The sequence below is a fragment of the Nerophis lumbriciformis genome, linkage group LG28, assembly GCF_033978685.3.
Source record: "Nerophis lumbriciformis linkage group LG28, RoL_Nlum_v2.1, whole genome shotgun sequence".
Classification (NCBI taxonomy): domain Eukaryota; kingdom Metazoa; phylum Chordata; class Actinopteri; order Syngnathiformes; family Syngnathidae; genus Nerophis; species Nerophis lumbriciformis.
In genome coordinates, this window is record NC_084575.2 from 11771307 (window position 1) to 11792708 (window position 21402).

At 39.6% G+C, this 21402-nt stretch overlaps 1 protein-coding gene across 2 annotated transcripts in view; it reads left to right on the forward strand.

Moving 5' to 3' along the window:
- slc38a3b (solute carrier family 38 member 3b) overlaps positions 1-21402 on the forward strand; it is a 72409-nt gene that overhangs the window by 42187 nt on the left and 8820 nt on the right. For both annotated transcript variants that reach the window (XM_061923608.1, XM_061923607.1), the window contains 8 exons: positions 2330-2411; positions 4216-4298; positions 5489-5547; positions 6119-6283; positions 14255-14334; positions 14412-14512; positions 18788-18912; positions 18974-19118. In XM_061923608.1, coding sequence (XP_061779592.1) covers positions 2330-2411; positions 4216-4298; positions 5489-5547; positions 6119-6283; positions 14255-14334; positions 14412-14512; positions 18788-18912; positions 18974-19118 — 840 coding nt within the window. The remainder of the gene's footprint in view (positions 1-2329; positions 2412-4215; positions 4299-5488; positions 5548-6118; positions 6284-14254; positions 14335-14411; positions 14513-18787; positions 18913-18973; positions 19119-21402) is intronic.

Sequence of the window (21402 nt, forward strand, 5' to 3'; positions counted from 1 at the left end):
GATAATTGGTGAAGTAAGTTACATTTCATATGTTGAGATAAGTAAGATTATTTTGTGAGTGAAAGAATGAAAGAATGGATGAGTTAAATAAATTCAGAATGTTTATCATGGTTCTTCTTCTTTGTACTTTGTAAACACTTTAAGTTTGAAGAGTTTCTTGAAGTGGATCATATTAGTACATTGTTTGATTGCTTTGCTTAATCCATTCCATAATTTAATTCCACATACTGATATACTGAAGGTCTTAAGTGTTGTACGTGCATACAAATGTTTTAAATTACATTTCTCCCTAAGATTATATTTCTCCTCTTTTTTTGAGAAGAATTGTTGTATATTCTTGGGTAGCAGGTTATAGTTTGCTTTGTGTATAATTTTAGCTGTTTGAAAATTCACTATGTTGTAGAATTTCAGTATCTTTGATTCAATAAATAAAGGATTTGTGTGTTCTCTATATCCAACATTATGTATTATTCTAACTGATCTTTTTTGTAACACCGTTAATGAATGAACTGCACTTTTGTAGTTATTTCCCCATATTTCTGCACAATAACTCAGATATGGTAACACTAGCGAGCAGTAGAGAATATGAAGTGATTTTTTGTCTAGAACATGTTTTGCTTTATTCATTATTGACGTGTTTCTTGCTACTTTATGTTGTATATTTTTTACGTGAGATTTCCAGTTCAATTTATCATCAATCATTATACCAAGAAATTTGGTTTCATTTACTCTTTCAATTTCTATTCCGTCTATTTGTATTTGTGTTTGACTTTCTCTTCTACTGTTACCAAATAGCATTATTTTAGTTTTACTGAGATTCAACGATAGTCTGTTTTTGTCAAACCATCTTTTTAATTTGTTAATTTCTTCTGTTATTATTTGTAGTATCTTCTGTGTGTTCTCTCCTGAACAAAACGCTGTTGTATCATCCGAAAATAATACTAACTTTAAATCTTTTGTAACTTTACAAATGTCATTTATATATAGATTGAATAATTTAGGTCCTAGTATTGATCCCTGAGGTACACCACAGGATATATTTAGCGTTGTAGATGTGTGTTCGCCTACCTTCACGTATTGTTTCCTGTTCATTAGATAACTTCTTATCCAGTTTAAGACTAACCCTCTGATGCCATATCGTTCTAGTTTTTTGATTAAAATATTGTGATTAATTGTGTCAAATGCTTTAGTTAGATCCATAAAAACTGCTGCCGCACATTTTTTAGTAAGCCTTACTGTGTGTCTGTAGCTCCATACAAATTACCAATGTTTGTCTCCATCAATCTGTCTATCTGTGTTGGCCCTGTGATGAGATGGCGACTTGTCCAGGGTGTACCCTGCCTTCCGCCTGAATGCAGCTGAGATAGGCTCCAGCACACCCCGCGACTCCAAAAAGGGACAAGCGGTAGAAATGGATGGATGGATGGATGTCTCCATCAAGTACTATTGTTCACGTTATCGTTGTTCAATTGTTTTATTGGCGGGTCATATCATTGAGGAAGAAATTGTTCCCTTCTTGACGTCATGAGAACCTGGTGAACACCTTTTCTCTTAAAAGTGGAGCAACTACGTAAAGGAAATTACCATTTTTTTTCCTGTTTAGTGCTCACAAACCAATACAGTCAAACCTGTTTATAATTTGGCATTTTTACTCGTATGTTCATCAATCCATTTTCAATAGCTTGTCCCTCTCGTGAGCACTAATATCACAATTAGCCTCAGTGATGCGTGATGTTGATCAAACTGTGTCTTTACTTTCACGTTGTTAAACGTGTAATTTTCCTGCGCAGGATTCAGGATTTTTTCAAATAAATCTTTACTATTAGGAAATCAGACCTGCGCTGTCCGAGTGCTTTTCTAGTTATGTATGTGGTCATTAGCATTAAATCATCACGTCTGTTTACAAAAAGTAAAGCAAAAAAAAAAAGCATTATTGCTTTTTCTATTACACAATCACACGCGCGAGAGTAAACAAAATAACAAAATCTAGAGAGCTGAAAATTAAAATGACTGCTAACCTGCATGTAGTGGCTACTTTTGTTGTTTCTGTTTAGTCACTATGGACAGCTTTGACTTTATCCAATCCAATCCACTTTATTTATATACTACCGTATTTTTCGTAGTATAAGTCGCACCGGAGTATAAGTCGCACCTGCCGAAAATGCATAATAATGAAGGAAAAAAACATATATAAGTCGCACTATGAAAAAAACGGCGACTTATAGTCCGAAAAATACGGTACTTCATCAACAGCTTAAATAAGTCACTTTTGTATTAAAGGGCATTTTAATGTATTTTAAATGTGTCTTTTATTATTCTATGATGGCAGCCATGTCCAGCTACCTGTACATTGTCAAGTCAGAGTTACCGCTGGTCATCCAGGCCTTCTTGAAAGCTGACCCGAACGCAGAGTGAGTACCAGCTTTAACGTCTGTCCACTTTTACTGCATGCTGAAGTCAAAGGTTATGACGTCATGGGGGTGTATAGAGAATGGAAGCTTGTAATTGACGCAGCGAGAGGAGGCTTGACAGTCAGCTGATGTATACACAACATCACCTCAGCCCTGCAAAGACGTTGCAACATACACACGCACACACACACATTGCTGTGGATCAAATAATCTAAAAACAAACATTGTGCTCACTCCCGTCCTTCAAAGTGGTGGGATGGAATAAGCTTTACTTCTTCCTACTCCTTTTCTATCATGTTGAATCGTGCAGCTTAAAACATGTGATGGACTCTGATTTGGGCAGCACAATTCTACTAAACATTATCTGCGCACACACAGACACATGCACAAAAGTGGCAGCAGCAGGTGTTGCAACATGAGGGCTTAATGCCAATCATGTGGACAGGTCGCCTCGGCGGCGCCCCCTCATGGAAGGTTCATGTCCATGAGTGTGGAAAGAAAAGTGGTGGTGCACTTTGATTTATGCCCCTCCTCCTAAAATAGAGGAGTGATGACGTGCGGCTGATGGCCAAAATGCCACTGTCTACTTAAGAAATGCGTAAATATATAGGTGGTATATTTAGCACACTGTCAGATAATCAAACAAGAAGTAAGTGTGCTTGTGTAAGTGCGGGTGTGCCTGTGGGAGTGTGTGTAGTCATGAATGTGAACTTGAAGGTTGAGCGATGTGAAGTGTCAGATTACAAAGTGTCACATTAGCATTTAAAAACTGAACCATTAACCTTCAAACAACCTTTTTAACACGACAGAAACCAAAGAAAAAGGTTTCATATGGACAGTTAAGTAATGTAAATCTCCAAATCTTTGTCTCTTTTTAAACATCATTTTTGATAAGAGTTAAAGCGGTTAATCAACAATAAGTTAGTTATTTTTTGTCTGACCAAAACTACTTTTGAGGACCTGATCATGTTTATTTATGTGCAGTACAGTTCATATTTCATGGAAACAGATGAATGAAATGAGCAGTGATGTCTTCTGCAACAATTTAGAATTTCCGAGTTAATGCATAAAGTCAATTTTGTAACATTTAAACAAGTTTGTGATTCTCAAAACAGAAAAAAAGACAAGACATTTGTAATAACTTAACACATGAACATCCAAACATTGCTGATGTTTGCGTATTGTACATATTTCTGGTCTTTATTTAATTTGGTCAGTGGATTGATTATAAACATACTGTACAATATTGTAAAAAAAAAATAAAAAAAATAGTGCAATATTGTAAACACTGCATAGTACAATATGAACAATATTTTTAAACATGTACAATAGTGTACAGTACAAATTAATACTAAATATAATAATAACACAGCTTGTGCTGTAGTGTTATATAAGTTTTATAGTGCCATCAATGGATAGACATGTGGTGTCTGCATTTAGCAAACGATGACTCAGCAGCAGAGGTGCAATGCCAAGTTTGGATATAGAATTCTGACATTCTTTTATGTAAAAGAAATATATAAATAATAAATAAATAAATGGGTTGTACTTGTATAGCGCTTTTCTACCTTCAAGGTACTCAAAGCGCTTTGACAGTATTACCACATTCACCCATTCACACACACATTCACACACTGATATATATGATATATTTATTAAATTATAGTAAGTTATTGCTTATGTCAGATTGTATTATGCCATTATATTACCTAAAACAGTTTTTTCTGCACAAGTTGCAGTTTGAGGTTTGCCTTTGCAGAATGATGAAAAATGATTTACAATGTTTACTTTCCTGCTTGTACAGTTTGTGGTACTTGAATGGCAATTATTTGGTCATCATGGTGTCTGCCAGCGTCATCCTGCCTCTCGCTCTCATGAAGCAGCTGGGTGAGTTGAACTCATTACTTTATTATCCATAAACTAAATAATCTTATGGAAACTTGCTGTGCTTTAACTGTTGACCTTCAATCAATCAATCAATCAATCAATTCCTTTATTGTCATTGTCATAATAACACTTATGTAAGTCATACATGAACAACGAGATTTTGTTTGAGCTTTGTCCAGCAGCATAGAAACTGCATTGATGTGCAGGTTGACAATAGTTTACATTTTAGCATTTTAGCATTGTCAGGAAGATCGCGATAAGAGGGACGTGGGGGTGGGAACAGTCAGATGTCTGATGGGTGTTACGTTGATGTTGCAGCAATGCAATGTCCAGAGCACAATTATTGAGGTGGTGAAGAGTGAGGTAATAAGATGGTCCGGGGCAGCAAAGGGGCAGGCTGTTCATTTAGCAGTCTCACAGCCTGGGGATACAGACTGTGAGACATTCTGGTGGTCCTGGCGCAAATCGATCTATACCTCCTTCCAGAGGGTAGCAGGTTGAAGAGGCTATGTGCTGGGTGTTATCTGTCCTTCAGGATGTTGTGTACTTGCTTTAGGCAGCGAGTTGTGTACATGGCACTCATCTCTGGGAGTATCGTCCTTGTAATTTTCCCCGCCGCTTTAACCACTCGCTGGAGGGCCTGTTGGTTCGCTTTAGTGCAGCTAGCAAACCACACTAAAAATCCGTAAGTGAGGACACTGCTGATGGCACAGTTGTAAAAGTTGACCATTGATTTCTGCAGAATGTTTGTGCATTTTAGTTTTCTCAAAAAAAAAGACGTTGTTGGGCCTTTCCGACTGTAGAAGCAGTGTTAATGTCCCAGCATAGATGGGACATTAACACTGCTTCTACAGTCGGACCTTGTTGATTGTCGTGAAAACGTGTCCAACGCCTGAGGCCTGAAACATAACTTTTAAATACACCGAAGAATATTCTCAAAATATAATTAACCCTTCACTCATACATCAATCAATCAATTCATCAAACTTGATTAGGACACCTCTGCTTTAAACAAGTCAATCATTTAAATAAAGGGTTTAGTGTTTTGCTGAGACATGATTATTGAATTATTTTGTAAACAAATCCTTAGCTCCACTTCATAAATATATTCACTATATATTTTAATTAGATGAATATTGATATATACTGGTATAAACACTGTGGGTCTGATTGTCTAATTCTTCTTTTAGGTTATCTGGGCTACACCAGCGGCTTCTCTCTCAGCTGCATGGTGTTCTTCCTCACTGCGGTACGTTTGTGTCTAGTTGGAAAAATGCTATAAAAATATTTATGCTATAAAAATAAATGCTATAAAATGCTATAAAAATATATCGTATAGTATCTACTATCTACTTTACATGTGCAGTATTTCCGTAAAATAAGTACGCACCTCACATTTTTGCAAGCATGTTTATGATATATTGTCAAGGGGACAATACTATAGAAAGGGATAGGGCTGCACAATTTTGGCCAACAATTAAATTAGTTTTTTTTCCTCTGAAAACTCGATTATCGATTACGATTTTGATTTTTTGGTAAAAACTACAATTTAGAGGTTGGTAGTTTGCTGGTTTGTATTTGTTAAGGGTTAGAATATTTGATTTTCATATTTGTTATCATGAGTAGAATTATGTTAGCAAGGCGCTTCCTGGGTCCTACGGAATGATGGAAGATTTCTGGATTGTCCCATTTTTGACTCTCAGGAGAGCAAAAGTGCCTCTTAGGTTTTAGGTGACACAAATAAGTCCTCTTAATGAAACATGATGGATTATAAGCGTGACAGAAGCTTCGAGACCAGCATCTTCTCATCACATCTGCAGGTCATCTACAAGAAGTTCCAGATTCTCTGTCCTTTCGAGGAGTTCTCGGCCAACAGCACCGAGGTTCACCACAGTCTGAACGTGTCGAGCCTCAGCGACGATCACGGCCTGGCTCACCAAGACGACAGCCATTGCACGCCACACATGTTCACCATTAACTCCCAGGTAAGCCATCACAATACCGGTACTTATCTGGACGTCTAAGGCAGTGTTTCTTAACCAAAATATCTGTTTCTTACTTTTCCACCACTTGTGGTAGAAATGCATCAATCAGTTAATATATTTATATTTTTATAATTAGTAGTTTTGTTATAATTTATTTTATTTTTATTTTTTTATTATAATTTTTTATTTTTTATTTATTTTTATTTGTTTATTTTAGCACTGCATAATTGTATGTGCAAGTACTTTTTCATCTTTTCAAAACCAAACAAAAATGGAGATCGAGGCGTAAGGCGTTTTACAGTCTTATTACTCAAAAGCATAAAAAAGAACACGCAACCGTGTGAGAAAAACTTAAAGAAAAACAAACAATAACTAGGGAGAGGGTCGGTCTTAGCAACCAGGCAGTACCACCTAAGTGTCTATGTAAGCCTTAGTGAGCAGAGGAACCAGGGGAAAAAATACCTGAAAAGCAAGCATGAAGAATCTCAGACTGCAACTGCATTAGTACGCACCTGCGATCATCTGGAGCGGGGGTCAACAACCCGCAGCTCTTTAGTGCCGCCCTACTGGCTCCCTGGAGCATTTATAAAAAAGGATTGAAAATGGAAAAAGATGGGGGAAATGTTTTTGTTTTGTTTTAGTATGGTTTTTGTTTGAGGACAAACATGACACAAACCTTCCCAATTGTGTGAAAGCCCACTGTTTAATATGAGTATTTGGTGAACATTGTTTTGTCCTACTAATTTTGGCGGTTCTTGAACTCACCATGGTGTGGACTGTGACAGTTTGTTTACATGTAAAATCTTCCACTCCTTCTTTGTCTCATTTTGTCCACCAAAAGTTTCATGCTGTGCATGAATGCACAAAGGTGCGCTTTGTTGATGTTATTGACTTGTTGGAGTGCTAATCAGGCTATTTAGGCTAGCTGTGTGTACATATTGCATCATTATGCCTCATTTGTAGGTATATTTGAGTTCATTTAATTTACTTTACTTTTATCCTCTTTGTATATAATTTAGTTGTGCATGTCTCATGACATATTATCTGTATGTAATATTGGCTGCATTTTATATAGTTGTTGGGTGCTATGTTGTTCCAGACCACAGCAAACGTTACCTAGCTTACCAAAGATTGTAATAAATCTATTAAAAGAAGACAACCTGCCATTTCCTTTAAAGGGGAACATTATCACCAGACCTATGTAAGCGTCAATATATACCTTGATGTTGCAGAAAAAAGACCATATATTTTTTTAACCGATTTCCGAACTGTAAATGGGTGAATTTTGGCATCAGGAAGCAATCCGCCATTTTCTCAAACACCGAGTCAAATCAGCTGTTATTTTCCGTTTTTTCGACTGTTTTCCGTACCTTGGAGACATCATGCCTCGTCGGTGTGTTGTCGGAGGGTGTAACAACACGAACAGGGACGGATTCAAGTTGCACCAGTGGCCCAAAGATGCGAAAGTAGCAAGAAATTGGACGTTTGTTCCGCACACTTTACCGACAAAAGCTATGCTACGACAGAGATGGCAAGAATGTGTGGATATCCTGCGACACTCAAAGCAGATGCATTTCTAACGATAAAGTCAAAGAAATCTGCCGCCAGACCCCCATTGAATCTGCCGGAGTGTGTAGCACGGCAAGCAATGGCGGCAGTTTGTTCCCGCAGACGAGCGAGCTAAACCCCCTGGATGTCTTGGCTCACACCGTCCCGAAGATGATCAAGAGAAGAATATCGACCCTAGCTTCCCTGGCCTGCTGACATGAGGGTATGTCTACAGAATATATCAATTGATGAAAATTGGGCTGTCAGCACTCTCAAAGTGCATGTTGTTGCCAATATATATAATATAATCATATGCTGTAAACCTAGTTCATAGTTGTTAGTTTCCTTTAATGCCAAACAAACACATACCAATCGTTGGTTAGAAGGCGATCGCCGAATTCGTCCTCGCTTTCTCCCGTGTCGCTGGCTGTCGTGTCGTTTTCGTCGGTTTCGCTTGCATACGGTTCAAACCGATATGGCTCAATAGCTTCAGTTTCTTCTTCAATTTCGTTTTCGCTACCTGCCTTCACACTACAACCATCCGTTTCAATACATGCGTAATCTGTTGAATCGCTTAAGCCGCTGAAATCCGAGTCTGAATCCGAGCTAATGTCGCTATAGCTTGCTGTTCTTTCCGCCATGTTTGTTTGTGTTGGCTTCACTATGTGACGTCACAGGAAAATGGGGGGGTGGTTAAAATCAGGCACTTTGAAGCTTTTTTTAGGGATATTGCGTGATGGGTAAAATTTTGAAAAAAACTTCAAAAAATATAATAAGCCACTGGGAACTGATTTTTAATGGTTTTAACAATTCTGAAATTGTGATAATTTTCCCCTTTTAAAACCTTTGGCCATTAAAAGGCAGTAATTTCCAGGAGTTACCTCACCTTCTAAATAGCCTCTGATTTACTAATGGTTTCTAATGTTGTAAAAATGTGTAGAATGAATAATATATTTCAACATTTCTGTCAACGAAGATTTGCTTCAGCCTGTGACACATAGTCATTTTGATAGTAGGCTATTATAGCTAATATAGACACTTCCGTCATGTGTTGCCTTCAATATAAGACTTATATACGGCTTTTCAATTTTTTGCGGCTCCAGACAGATTTGTTTTTTGTATTTTTGGTTCAATATGGCTCTTTCAACGTTCTGGGTTGCCGACCCCGGATCTGGAGTGATCATCTGGTATAAATAGGGGGACAAATGATAATTGAAAACAGATGCTCACAGGTGCTCTGCTAGAAGTCAATGGTGTACACAAGAAAAAAAACTAATGAGTAATCACAAAATGACGGCAAATTAACAGAATATAACAAGTCTTCAAGATGGCGCCGTCGTGTGTGGCTGGCCGTCTACCGCTCTGTCTGGTTTCAGTTTTTGTAGATTTTGTGCTACTGCACTAAACAGTTCCAGTCTCTGCTGGTGTATGTTCGCCAAGCACAGTTGGATTTTAGACCCTCTGTCAAACATAACGTTTCCTTTGATCTTGGTGGTCCAATGTCTTGCCCTTGTTACTGTCAGAAATACCAACTCACCTTTTCCGGTATTCCAGCCCTACGCTTTCGGCGGAAGCGTCGCCGCGGCACCCATAGTGGTCGGTGGGTAAAGCAGAGAGTACTCCTGGCGTGCTCTTCCAGCACTGCCCAGACGGGAAATGGATTAAGTGGTTGCCTTGTTTCTTTCTGGCCCTCCGTTGATCCATCGGGCTGCCCCGCATCTGTAATCCGCCCCTGTGAGAGACCATGGACCCGCCGCACTTGCTCAGCCCGGTGCCGCCAACGTGGGGTGAATCTTTCGACCTTGAAGTGGCTGTGCCGGACTCATATCCTGCCAAAATTGGTCTGGTGAACGCCAGATCAGTGGCCAACAAAACGTTTCCACTTAGGGATTTCTTTGAGTCACGCTGTCTCGACTTCCTATGCATAACGGAGACGTGGCTCGGTGCCGGTGAGTCCAGTGTTTTCTCCGAACTTCTGTCGGCTGACTTGTTATTTTCACTCTCCTCGTACTTTAGGCCGTGGAGGAGGAACGGCGACAATTTATAAAAATGACTATAAATGTAAGCAATGCTTTCCTTCGTCGTTTTTCAACAGCTTTGAGATGACTATTTAAGGTGTGACTTGGTGCCATTTACCGCCCACCCCAATACAATAGTGACTTCATAAAGGACTTTTCTGAATTTTTTGCCGGAATTATGCCTCTCTATGATCGTGTCTTCATTGTTGGAGATTTGAATATTCATGTATGCTGTCCCGACAAGCCACTGGTGAAAGATTTTTTTAAGCCTTATTGACTCTTTTAATCTGACAGTTTGTGTTTGGCCACATACACGGACATGGTCACACGCTGGATCTTGTCCTCTCGCAGGGTCTACCTGTGTCTAACTTGGACATTTGTGACAATGTGCTTTCAGATTTTGAGGCCAGTTTTTATAGCTTGAAAGCTAAAGTTTTTAACCCTTCCACTACCAGTCAGTGTTTTTATTGCTTTTAACCAGGTTCTTATACCCTCTGACACTGAGAAACTCAGTGCATTGTTTCACTTGGTGGCTCCTTTAAAAATCAAGAAGGCTAAAACTTAATCGGAATCCTGGTTTAATGATAGAACCCGACGTTAGTGCAGCAAAGCTGAACGCAGGTGGAAGAAGGTCAAGCTTCAGGCGTCACTCCAGATTTTAAAGGACTGTTTGCATTGATATCAGAGAACATTTGGCAAGCATTATTGCCACAAATAGTCTTGACCCTTGTGTTCTATTCAAAACCATTGACTCTGTTCGTAATGTCCCTCAGCCTACATGTTTGGAACCCTCGTCTGAATTGTGCAATGCCTTTTTAGAGTATTTTATTGATAAGGTTGCCACAACAAGGGCTCTCATTTCTGTTCTTATCTCTGGCCCTTCTGTCCATTTTCACTACTCTGCTGTTTTAATCGGTTAGAGCAAGTGACTCTGCTGCAGTTGCAGGAGTTAATTACCGCATTTTTCGGAGTATAAGTCGCACCGGAGTATAAGTCGCACCTACCCAAAATGCATAATAAAAAAGGAAAAAAACATATATAAGTCGCACTATATATAAGTCAAACTATGAAAAAAACTGTGACTCATAGTTCGAAAAATACGGTAATCAAATGAAGCCCTCAGGTTCCCCCCATGATGCTGTCCCTTCTATATTTTTTTAAATAAGTTGTTTTCTTGCATAGGGTAGCCTGTTCTTAACATTTTAAATAGCAGTATGTCTTCTGGTGTGGTTCTTACTAGTTTTAAACACGCTCAGCCACTTTTAAAGGTCTGGACAGTTCTGTTTTAGCCCATTTTAAACCCATTTCTAAGCTGCCTTTCCTCTCAAAGATCTTGGGGAAGATTGTTTTTACCCAGTTAAACACTTTTTTAGAGGACTATGATATTTTATAAATCTTTCAGTCTGGGTTTGAACCCCTGCATAGTACCGAATCGGCATAATTACGGGTTTTTAATGACATCCTCCGAGCAACGGATTTAGGGGATAATATGATCTTAGTTTTACTTGATCTAACAGCAGTCAATACGGTGGACCATGATTTTTTTTTATCCGCCTACAGCATCAAGTGGGCATCTGTGGTACTGTTGTGAGTTGGTTGAAGTCATATTTAATAAATAGAACATTCGCTGTAAACGTTGCAGGTTCTGAATCCTGTTGCTCCCTTTACATGTGGGGTCCCACAGGGCTCAGTTTTAGGACAACTGCTGTTTTCTATTTATTTACTTCCCCTGGGCTCTATCTTAAAGCATGACATTTCTTTTCATTGTTATGCCGATGATGTTAGGATCCGTTGCCCGGATGATGTTTTGTTCTGGTAGTTTGACTACCTCAGTTTTGTTTTCAGCTCCCCTTAGTTTGTGTTTTAGTTTCCATGGGTGCTGATTAGTTTCACCTGCCTCTGATTAGTGTGACGCTCACCTGCTCCTGGGCACTAATCAGAGAGCTACATATTCCTGTCTTTCGCCAAACACTGTCTGGCTGTCTTATTTGCTTCCACGCAACAGTTACGACGTCTATTCCTACGATTCCAGAGCTAAGCTTTGCTTTTTATTTGCCTGTTTTTATGCTAAGCTTTCACGCTAGCTATTTCCTTAGCTTAGCTTCTCGTGCGATCGGCACGCTAGTCCTTTTGTGGTTTTGCATGTTTAATAGACAATAAATCATTGTCTCACCTGCACCTTGCCTCCGGAGTTTCCTGCTGCATCTTGGGAGAACGCCCCGCGCATAACCATGCGACCACGTCGTTAGAGATGACACACTAATATATTTTCCGTTAAAGCGAAAACATGCCTCTTCAATGCAGCCACTACTCGCTTGTCTTGATGATATCAAAGCCTGGATGGCCCTACATTTCTTAAATTTCAATGACAAGAAGACTGAAGTAATAGTGCTTGGACCTGGTGGTACCCGTGAGCCCCCCCGCACCCCGCTGTTGACTTTGGCATCTTGGCTTTGCATGTTAAGCCCATGGTCACCAACCGGGGCTTTCGCATTGATAGTGATCTTAAATTGGACCGGCATATTGGCACAGTGGTGAAAGCCAGTTTTTTTGATTTACGTCAACTAGCCGAGGTTAATAACCTTCTTTCCAGGCAACAGTTTGAGACAGTAATCCATACCTTCCTCACATCTCGGCTGGATTACTGTAGCTCTATGTATTTTGGAATCAGTCAGTCCTCCCACTCATGTCTGCAGCTGGTCCAAAATGCAGCTGCCTGACATTTAACAAGCACAAGCAAAAGAGAGCACATTACTCCTGTTTTAGCCTCACTTTACTGGCTGCCTGGGTCTTTTAGAGTCCATGTAAAAATGATTTTGTTCATTTTTAAATCCTTATATGGATTTGCTCCACCTTTCCTTTCTGAGCTGCTCCACCTCTATGCCCCCACCCGGTCCCGCAGGTCAGCTGATCAGCTGCTCCTGGAGTTACCAAAATTTAAAAGCGTAAGCGCAGAGGGGACAGAGCCTTCTCTGTTGCAAGTCCCAAACTCTGGAACGATCTCCCTCTCCGTGTGAGACAGGCCCCTTCTTTGGCTACTTTTAAGACCCTTCTTAAAACCCACTTTTACTCACTGGCTTTTTTTAACCCAGCATGAGACTTTAAACTGTTTCAACTGTTTTTAACTTTTAACTGTCTTTTATTTAACACATTGCTCTTAAGATCATTTTTATACATACTGTATATTTTTAATTGCTCTCTTTTTATGTATATACTGTGCGTGTGTGAGTGTGTATATATATATATATATATATATATGTATGTATATATATACACACGTGTGTGTGTGTGTATTTGTATTGTGTATATGTATATATATGTATGTATGTGTATATGTATGTATGTATGTGTATATATATGTATATATATACACACGTGTGTGCGTGTATTTGTATTGTGTATATGTATGTATGTGTATATGTATGTATGTGTATATATATGTATATATATTCATGTATGTGTATATATATATATATATATGTATATATATTCATGTATGTGTATATATATATATATATATGTATATATATTCATGTATGTGTATATATATATATATATATATATATATATATATATATATATATATATATATATGTATATACATACATATGTTTTACCTCTGTTTTAAATTATATATTTTAGTTTGTCCTTTGCCTGTACTTCTCTGCTTTTTGTGTGTTTACTCGTTTGTGGTGTACAGCCCTTTGTTTTTCCACTTTGGTTGTTTTTAAAGGGCTTTATAAATAAAGTTGGTATTGTATGGTAACAAGTATATTTGATTGATATTCATTTTTGTATTTTTGTAATTTTGTACATCTGTGTTCAACATGTTGATTTATATGTTTAACAAATAATCATCTGTTATTAACGCAAGTTATTATATCATTTGACAAGGTTTACACCTAGTAAAGTGTGGTGGGTTATAGGGGTGTCTCGATACAACTTATTTACTTTAAATACGATACTGATATTGCAGTTCAGAGAATTGGCAGATTCTGATATTAATCTGATTTGATATCAGCCTGAGCCATTCATACGTTTATTATTTTGTAGTGTGGAATATTAGAAAAGGTTTGATCAAGTGTAATTAGTCAAACAGACAACAATGGTAAGTATGAAAAACACAAACCTATTTATTATTAACCCTTTGGAATTAACTTATGCTGTCTTTATGTTGAAGTGGAGTGGTAATTAGTTTTTTGGCTACTCCTAGTGGTCGCAATAATTCATGACGCAATAAATTGAATGATGCGGACACGTTTGTTACTGGATACTTTCTAATACGTTTATGCCTTGGAAACTTTGTATGTGTAAGTAATTTGCTATTATAATTGATACGTGTTTATATTGACAAAATGCAATATTGTTCAATAAAGAGCACATGTATCCTTGTGTGTGTCCACAGACAGCCTACACCATCCCCATCCTGGCTTTTGCTTTTGTTTGCCACCCTGAGGTCCTCCCCATCTATACCGAGCTCCGCAAGTGAGACAGCCAAAAAGAGTGCATAATTTAATCAGATCCCAAAATATCACACGCAAATGTTCTTTTTAAATCTCCAGTCCGACCAAGAAGAAGATGCAGAAAGTGTCCAACATCTCCATCTTTGTCATGTACACCATGTACTTCCTGGCTGCTCTCTTTGGCTACCTGACCTTCTACGGTGAGCGTTTGAATCCTTTGGAAACACAGAGTTGTACTTTGCTATGTCGTCATCACAACTTTCTTCCCTGAAGGTCAAAGTGTGCAGGCCGCCATTTTAATACTCTTCATTTTGTAAACAGCTTTGAATAAATCCAACATAGACACACTGATAAGTGAAAATATATTTCAAGACAAACAGTCTGCATTACAGCTTTATGTTGTGACAGTGTTATTATATTATTAGTAGAGATGTTATTATCGTAAGATAAATGCTTTAAAATGTAATATCGGAAATTATCGGTATCGGTTTCAAAAAGTAAAATTTATGACTTTTTAAAACGCCGCTGTACGGAGTGGTACACGGACGTAGGGAGAAGTACAGAGCAATTGCGTCTCCCAGTCATACTTGCCAACCCTCCTGATTTTCCAGGGAGACTCACGAATTTCAGTGCCCCTCCCGAAAATCTCCCGGGGCAACCATTCTCCCGAATTTCTCCCGATTTCCACCCAGACAACAATATTGGGGGCGTGCCTTTAAGGCACTGCCTTTGCGTGCCGTCCCAATCACATAATACCTACGGCTTTTCACACACACAAGTGAATGCTAGTATACTTGGTCAACAGCCATACAGGTCACGTATAAACAACTTTAACACTGTTACAAATATGCGCCACACTGTGAACCCACACCAAACAAGAATGACAAACACATTTCGGGAGACTATCCGCACCGTAACACAACATAAACACAACAGAACAAATACCCAGAACCCCTTGCAGCACTAAGTCTTCCGGGACGCTACAATATACACCCCCCGCTACTTCCCCCCCTCCCCCCACCTCAACCCTGCGCCCCCAACCCCGCCCACCTCAACTTCCTCATGCTCTCTCAGTGAGAGCATGTCCCAAATTCCAAGCTGCTGTTTTGAGGCATGTTAAAAAAAAAAATGCACTTTGTGACTTCAATAATAAATATGGCAGTGCCATGTTGGCATTTTTTTCCATAACTTGAGTTGATTTATTTTGGAAAACCTTGTTACATTGTTTAATGCATCCAGCGGGGCATCACAACAAAATTAGGCATAATAATGTGTTAATTCCACGACTGTATGTATCGTATCGGTTGGTATCGGAATCGGTAATTACGAGTTGGACAATATCGGATATCGGCAAAAAAGCCATTATCGGACATCTCTGATTATTAGTATCAATATTTCAACTTTTTTCCTTCACATTATGCTTTTATTATTTATCTTGTTTATTTGTGTTTAGAATATCTGACATGAGTAGGGATCAATATCGAATTTGGTACTTATACGGGAATTCCGTCTGCACTGCTGGGAACTGTCTATCCATCCGTCCATCCACTTTCCACCTCTTGTCCCTTTCGGGGTCGCAGGGGGTGCTGGAGCCTATCTCAGCTGCATTCGAGCGAAAGGCGGGGTACACCCTGGACAAGTCGCCACCTCATCGCAGGGCCAACACAGATAGACAACATTCACACTCACATTCACACACTCGGGCCAATTTAGTGTTGCCAATCAATCTATCCCCAGGTGCATACCGATTCATGTAAAATTACACCGTATCATTTTTGGATATCTTTGTTGCACATGACGTCACGTCCGGTTGCACTCTCGGCACTGACTTAAACACTTAGTGGGCAAACAGACGTATTTGTAGCAGACTGCTTTTCAGTAAAATTGTCAGTTGACATGTCAACAAAGAAAACGTGCCTGACAGAAAGCACTTAACAATAAGGGTTTACTATTCAAAATGCGCTAGCTCTATGTTAATTTACATTGGATTTGTCATATACATGCTGTTTTAGGCATGTGAAATTTCAGCGAAAATGCAGAAAACCAAATTTTTAAACATTCATGTCACTTAATGAAGTCCATCCATCCATTTTCTACTGCTTGTCCCTTTCGGGGTCGCGGGGGTGCTGGAGCCTATTTCAGCTGCATTCGGGCGGAAGGCGGGGTACACCCTGGACAAGTCGCCACCTCATCGCAGGGCCAACACAGATAGACAGACAACATTCCTACTCACATTCACACACTAGGGCCCATTTAGTGTTGCCAATCAACCTATCCCCAGGTGCATGTCTCAATTAAAATACAATCTAAACAAAATGTGTTGAACGCTCGCCTCCGCCGCAGGTACTAGCTGTCCTTCCTGCCTTCTTGCACTGAGTTGCAGGATGGACAGACGGATCAGAAGCACCGAAACAAGCTCGCTAGTAAGCTAATCATCTAGGTAGCTCACTTGTTGTCGCCTGTGTTTGCTCTCGGAGTCACAATGTTGACGGCTGTCTACTTTGCTGCATATTTGGATGATTAGAGTCCAAACACTGTTAGTTCAGTTGTAGTTTGAGAGTATTTATTAATCACAAATCACCAAAATGATTCCCGAGCGCGGCCACTGCTGCTTCTCACTGCTCCCCTCACCTCCCAGGAGGTGGAACAAGGGGATGGGTCAAATGCAGAGGGTAATTTCACCACACCTAGTGTGTGTGTGACTATCAGTGGTACTTTAACTTTAACTTGATTACTAGCCAGCGAGAAGGTATATTTTTGATGTCATGGATTGTATACAGAGGTCACAACACTGGAAGGATATTACCAAAGGGGGCGTGGCTACAGAGGAGCGTTGCCAAATGGAAAATGTTTTCTGAGTTATTTGCATGCATGTTATAGAACTTTACATTGCATTTACACTGATAATAATGTTTGTAAATTAATTACTTAAAAAAAGATATGTTACATGGGACATATAGGTGTCAAAAAGACAGCCAAAAGAGGTTGGCAGATGAGAATAAATCTAAAGGTCAAATATAGTGTAGAAATGCACTATATTTTTTCTCTTTTTTTCACAATTTTCCTCTTTTTTTTTCTCAATGGGTGCTCACATCCCTGTACTGATTAGCATTCACAATTGCACATGGTGATTTCAACACCTCCACATTTGTCAATGAAAACTACAACAAAGTGATTGCAAGGCATACTTGATCAACAGCCATACAAGTCACATTGAGAGTGGCCGTATAAACAACTTTAACACTGTTACAAATATGCGCCACACTGTGAACCCACACCAAACAAGAATGACAAACACATTTCGGGAGAACATCCGCACCATAACACAACATAAACACAACAGAACAAATACCCAGAATCCCTTGCAGCACTAACTCTACAATACGCTACAATATAAAACCCCGCTATCACCAAACCCCGCTCTCCCCCCCTTCTCCCGAATTTGGAGGTCTCAAGGTTGGCAAGTATGGGTACACGGTGACTGAAGTACTGGAACATGTAAGTTTCCCTTACTTCACAGTAACTTCTTCTCATCTTCAGAGTCAGTCCTCGCAAGTGGGCTAAAATAAAATTTGTCACTTCACGTGTGATGACAGGTGAACGTCAACAATTTTAGACATTTAAGGAATATTTCTTATTTTTAAATTTTTTGTCTAACTATAACTTTTACTATCAACAGCAACTATACAACGTGTACACTTTCGATATTGAAGCCTAGAGGATTGAATGATACCGATTTTGAACCAATACAGTATCTGCAGGAAATGTAGTAAATAAATAATGATAAATGGGTTATACTTGTATAGCGCTTTTCTACCTTCAAGGTACTCAAAGCGCTTTGACAGTATTTCCACATTTACCCATTCACACACACATTCACACACTGATGGCGGGAGCTGCCATGCAAGGCGCTAACCAGCAGCCATCAGGAGCAAGGGGTGAAGTGTCTTGCCCAAGGACACAACGGACGTGACTATAGAACATGGGTTTTTAATATTTTGTCGAGTGGAATGTTAGAAAAATTGTGATCAAGTGACATTAGTCAAACCGAGAACAATAGTAGGTATGACAAACACTAACCTATTCATTATTAACCGTCTCGAATGTATTTATGGTGTCTTTAAGTTGAAGTGGAGCGGTAATTGTTTTTTGTCGACACCTAGTGCTCACAAGAATGAATGGAGTCAAGCTTGTGATGCAGTAGGTTGAATGATGCAGACACTTTTGTTACTGAATACTTTCTAATACACTTCTACCTTGAAGACTTTGTATGTCTAAGTAATATACAACTTAAAACATTTAACATGCCAGCCAATATCCCATAAATCTGATATCAGATCAATCGGGACACCCCAAACTCCGCTAACTGTTATTATTTAAGTCCAGCTTCCTCCTGTGGCCATCAGTTAGAAATGCAGTCTAGCTCAAAAGCAATTGCATACATCTTGAATGTTGATATTTGTGTTTCCCTGCAGACAAAGTTGAGCCTGAGTTGCTGCACACGTACAGTCGTATCGATCCGTACGACACGCTCATCCTGTGCGTGCGAGTTGCCGTCCTCACCGCTGTCACGCTCACCGTCCCCATCGTGCTCTTCCCTGTAAGCCCACGCTTCCCCTTGAAAATACGTACTGCATATTTGTAATTATTCCCCTGTACAGGTGCGTCGAGCCATCCAGCACATGTTGTTTCCCACCAAGTCTTTCAGTTGGCCGCGTCACACCATCATAGCTCTCGTGCTGCTGACTATCATCAACATGCTGGTCATTTTTGCTCCAAACATTCTGGGTATCTTCGGAATCATCGGTGAGTAAGACGAAAAATGTCATATTTCCAAAAACTGCTTTATAAAATAATAATATATGTTATAATATTTCTTTTTCCCTTTACCATTTAAAGGCCAATCATTTTCATAACTACTGTGTTTTAATATAAAATAAATGATCATTTAAATGTTTTGAAATCAATAGCCACTGGAAAATGTGACTTCCATTCTTTCACTCAGTCAAAGTTGTCAATAAAAACAGAATGGCGTTCTCAATGTTATGCATTGAAGTGATTTTGTGTAAGAATAAATAAAAACACATAAAAGTGAGCATTATAATAAAATAAAAGCACATTGTGAGCTGTGTAGTGCCCCGTGAAGAATCCCAAATAAAATGTCAATTAATGAATGACAGGACGCTTCATATACTGGAAGCGTATACTTAGCCCCTTCCTGCTCCTTCTGTGGTTAGAATATGATCGCAAATTGCTCTCAACATTGAAACTGTCCCCGGTGACGCGCAGTGTTAGTCCTCGTGTTGTAAGGCAGTCATAATGGATAAGATCAACAAGATGTATTTGATTGAAGATGTATTGCATTATGTTAAACACACAAACAAATGTTAAACAATTTATTTTATATTAATTTGTTTTAGTACAAACCATGCTTTAAATTAAAATCCGGTTTGATTTAAAAATGTCTAAAAATAAAATTATGCTTATCTTTGTAATCTTCGTGCAGGCAGCTTTCCCGCTGCGTACTGTACCGTTAAGCTCATGGCTTACTTATTGCGTCTCTGTTTACAGTCTGAGCTAACGTAAGCGTTTCACATGCCGCTATCTGTGCTGGACGTCTGAAAACGTGAGTGTGCTTGTTGACGCACAAGGGAAAGAGGAACAAAAAAGTCAATATTATTGTTCCACTCTTTCCTCGGACCGGAGGCCATGTTTCACAGTCCAGAGGTGAAAGTTGAAAGTGTTTCCGCCAAGGACGACTTCAAAGCGTCCGAAATGAGAAGACAGAGTGCACGTAAACATTCTGTACATGCACGTTTAGAGCGATGAGTGGCGAGCTTGGCTTTGCCCTTGTGTCAACAACTGATCACTCAGGAAATGACCTTTTTTCCAGGAAGAATGCAAGTAAAGCATCAGGATGTGCTATTATTGCTAATATGCTTAGCAAAGTTATATAGAAGTACATCACTTTTTATTTAACATGTCTGAAAAGGACGATGGAAGCTTTAGTAATAATAAAGGGGTAAAAAAGGACAGGACATATGATAAACAATCAGTCACATTTTATTTATATAGCCCTTAATCATGTCTCAAGGGGCTCCAAAACTCACAACGACATCCCTTTATCTAAATCAGGGGTCGGCAACCCGCGGCTCCGGAGCCGCATGCAGCTCTTTGATCACTCTGATGCGGCTCATCAGCATACTTCCGACCCCCACCCCGATTTTACCGGGAGACTTCTGGATTTCAGTGCCTCTCGCACTCTCCGATTTTCACCCTTACAATAATAATAAGGGTGTGCCATGATGGTACAGCATTTAGCGTCCTCTACAATCTGTATTAACAGCGTGCCAGCCCAGCCTCTTGTTATATGCATCTTCTGCTTGCACACGTAAATGACAGCAAGGCATACTTGGTCAACAGCCACACAGGTTACACTGACAGTGGCCATATAAAACAACTTTAACACTCTTACTAATAATGCGCCACACTTTGAACCAAAACCAAACAAGAATGACAAACACATTTCGGGAGAACATCTGCACCTTAACACAACATAAACACAACAGAACAAATACCCAGAATCCCATGCAGCCCTGACTCTTCCGGGCTACATTATACACCCCTGCTACCACCAAACCCCGCCCCCACCCCAACCCTGCTCCCTCACACATCAAATCCCCCCCTCCCTCTGTGCGTCGGTTGAGGTGGGCGGGGTTTGGTAGCGGGGGTGTATAATGTAGCCCGGAAGAGTTAGGGCTGCATGGGATTCTGGGTATTTGTTCTGTTGTGTTTATGTTGTGTTACGGTGCAGATGTTCTCCTGAAATGTGTTTGTCATTCTTGTTTGGTGTGGGTTCACAGTGTGGCGCATTATTAGTAAGAGTGTTAAAGTTGTTTTATACGGCTACCGTCAGTGTAACCTGTGTGGTTGTTGACCAAGTATGCCTTGCTGTCACTTGCGTGAGCAAGCAGAAGCCCCATACAACGTGTGGCTAGGCCGGCACGCTGGTTGTAGAGGCCGCTAAATGCTGTACCTTCACAGCACGTTCGAGAGAACAGTTTCCCTAAAATTCGTAGTCTGCCAGAAA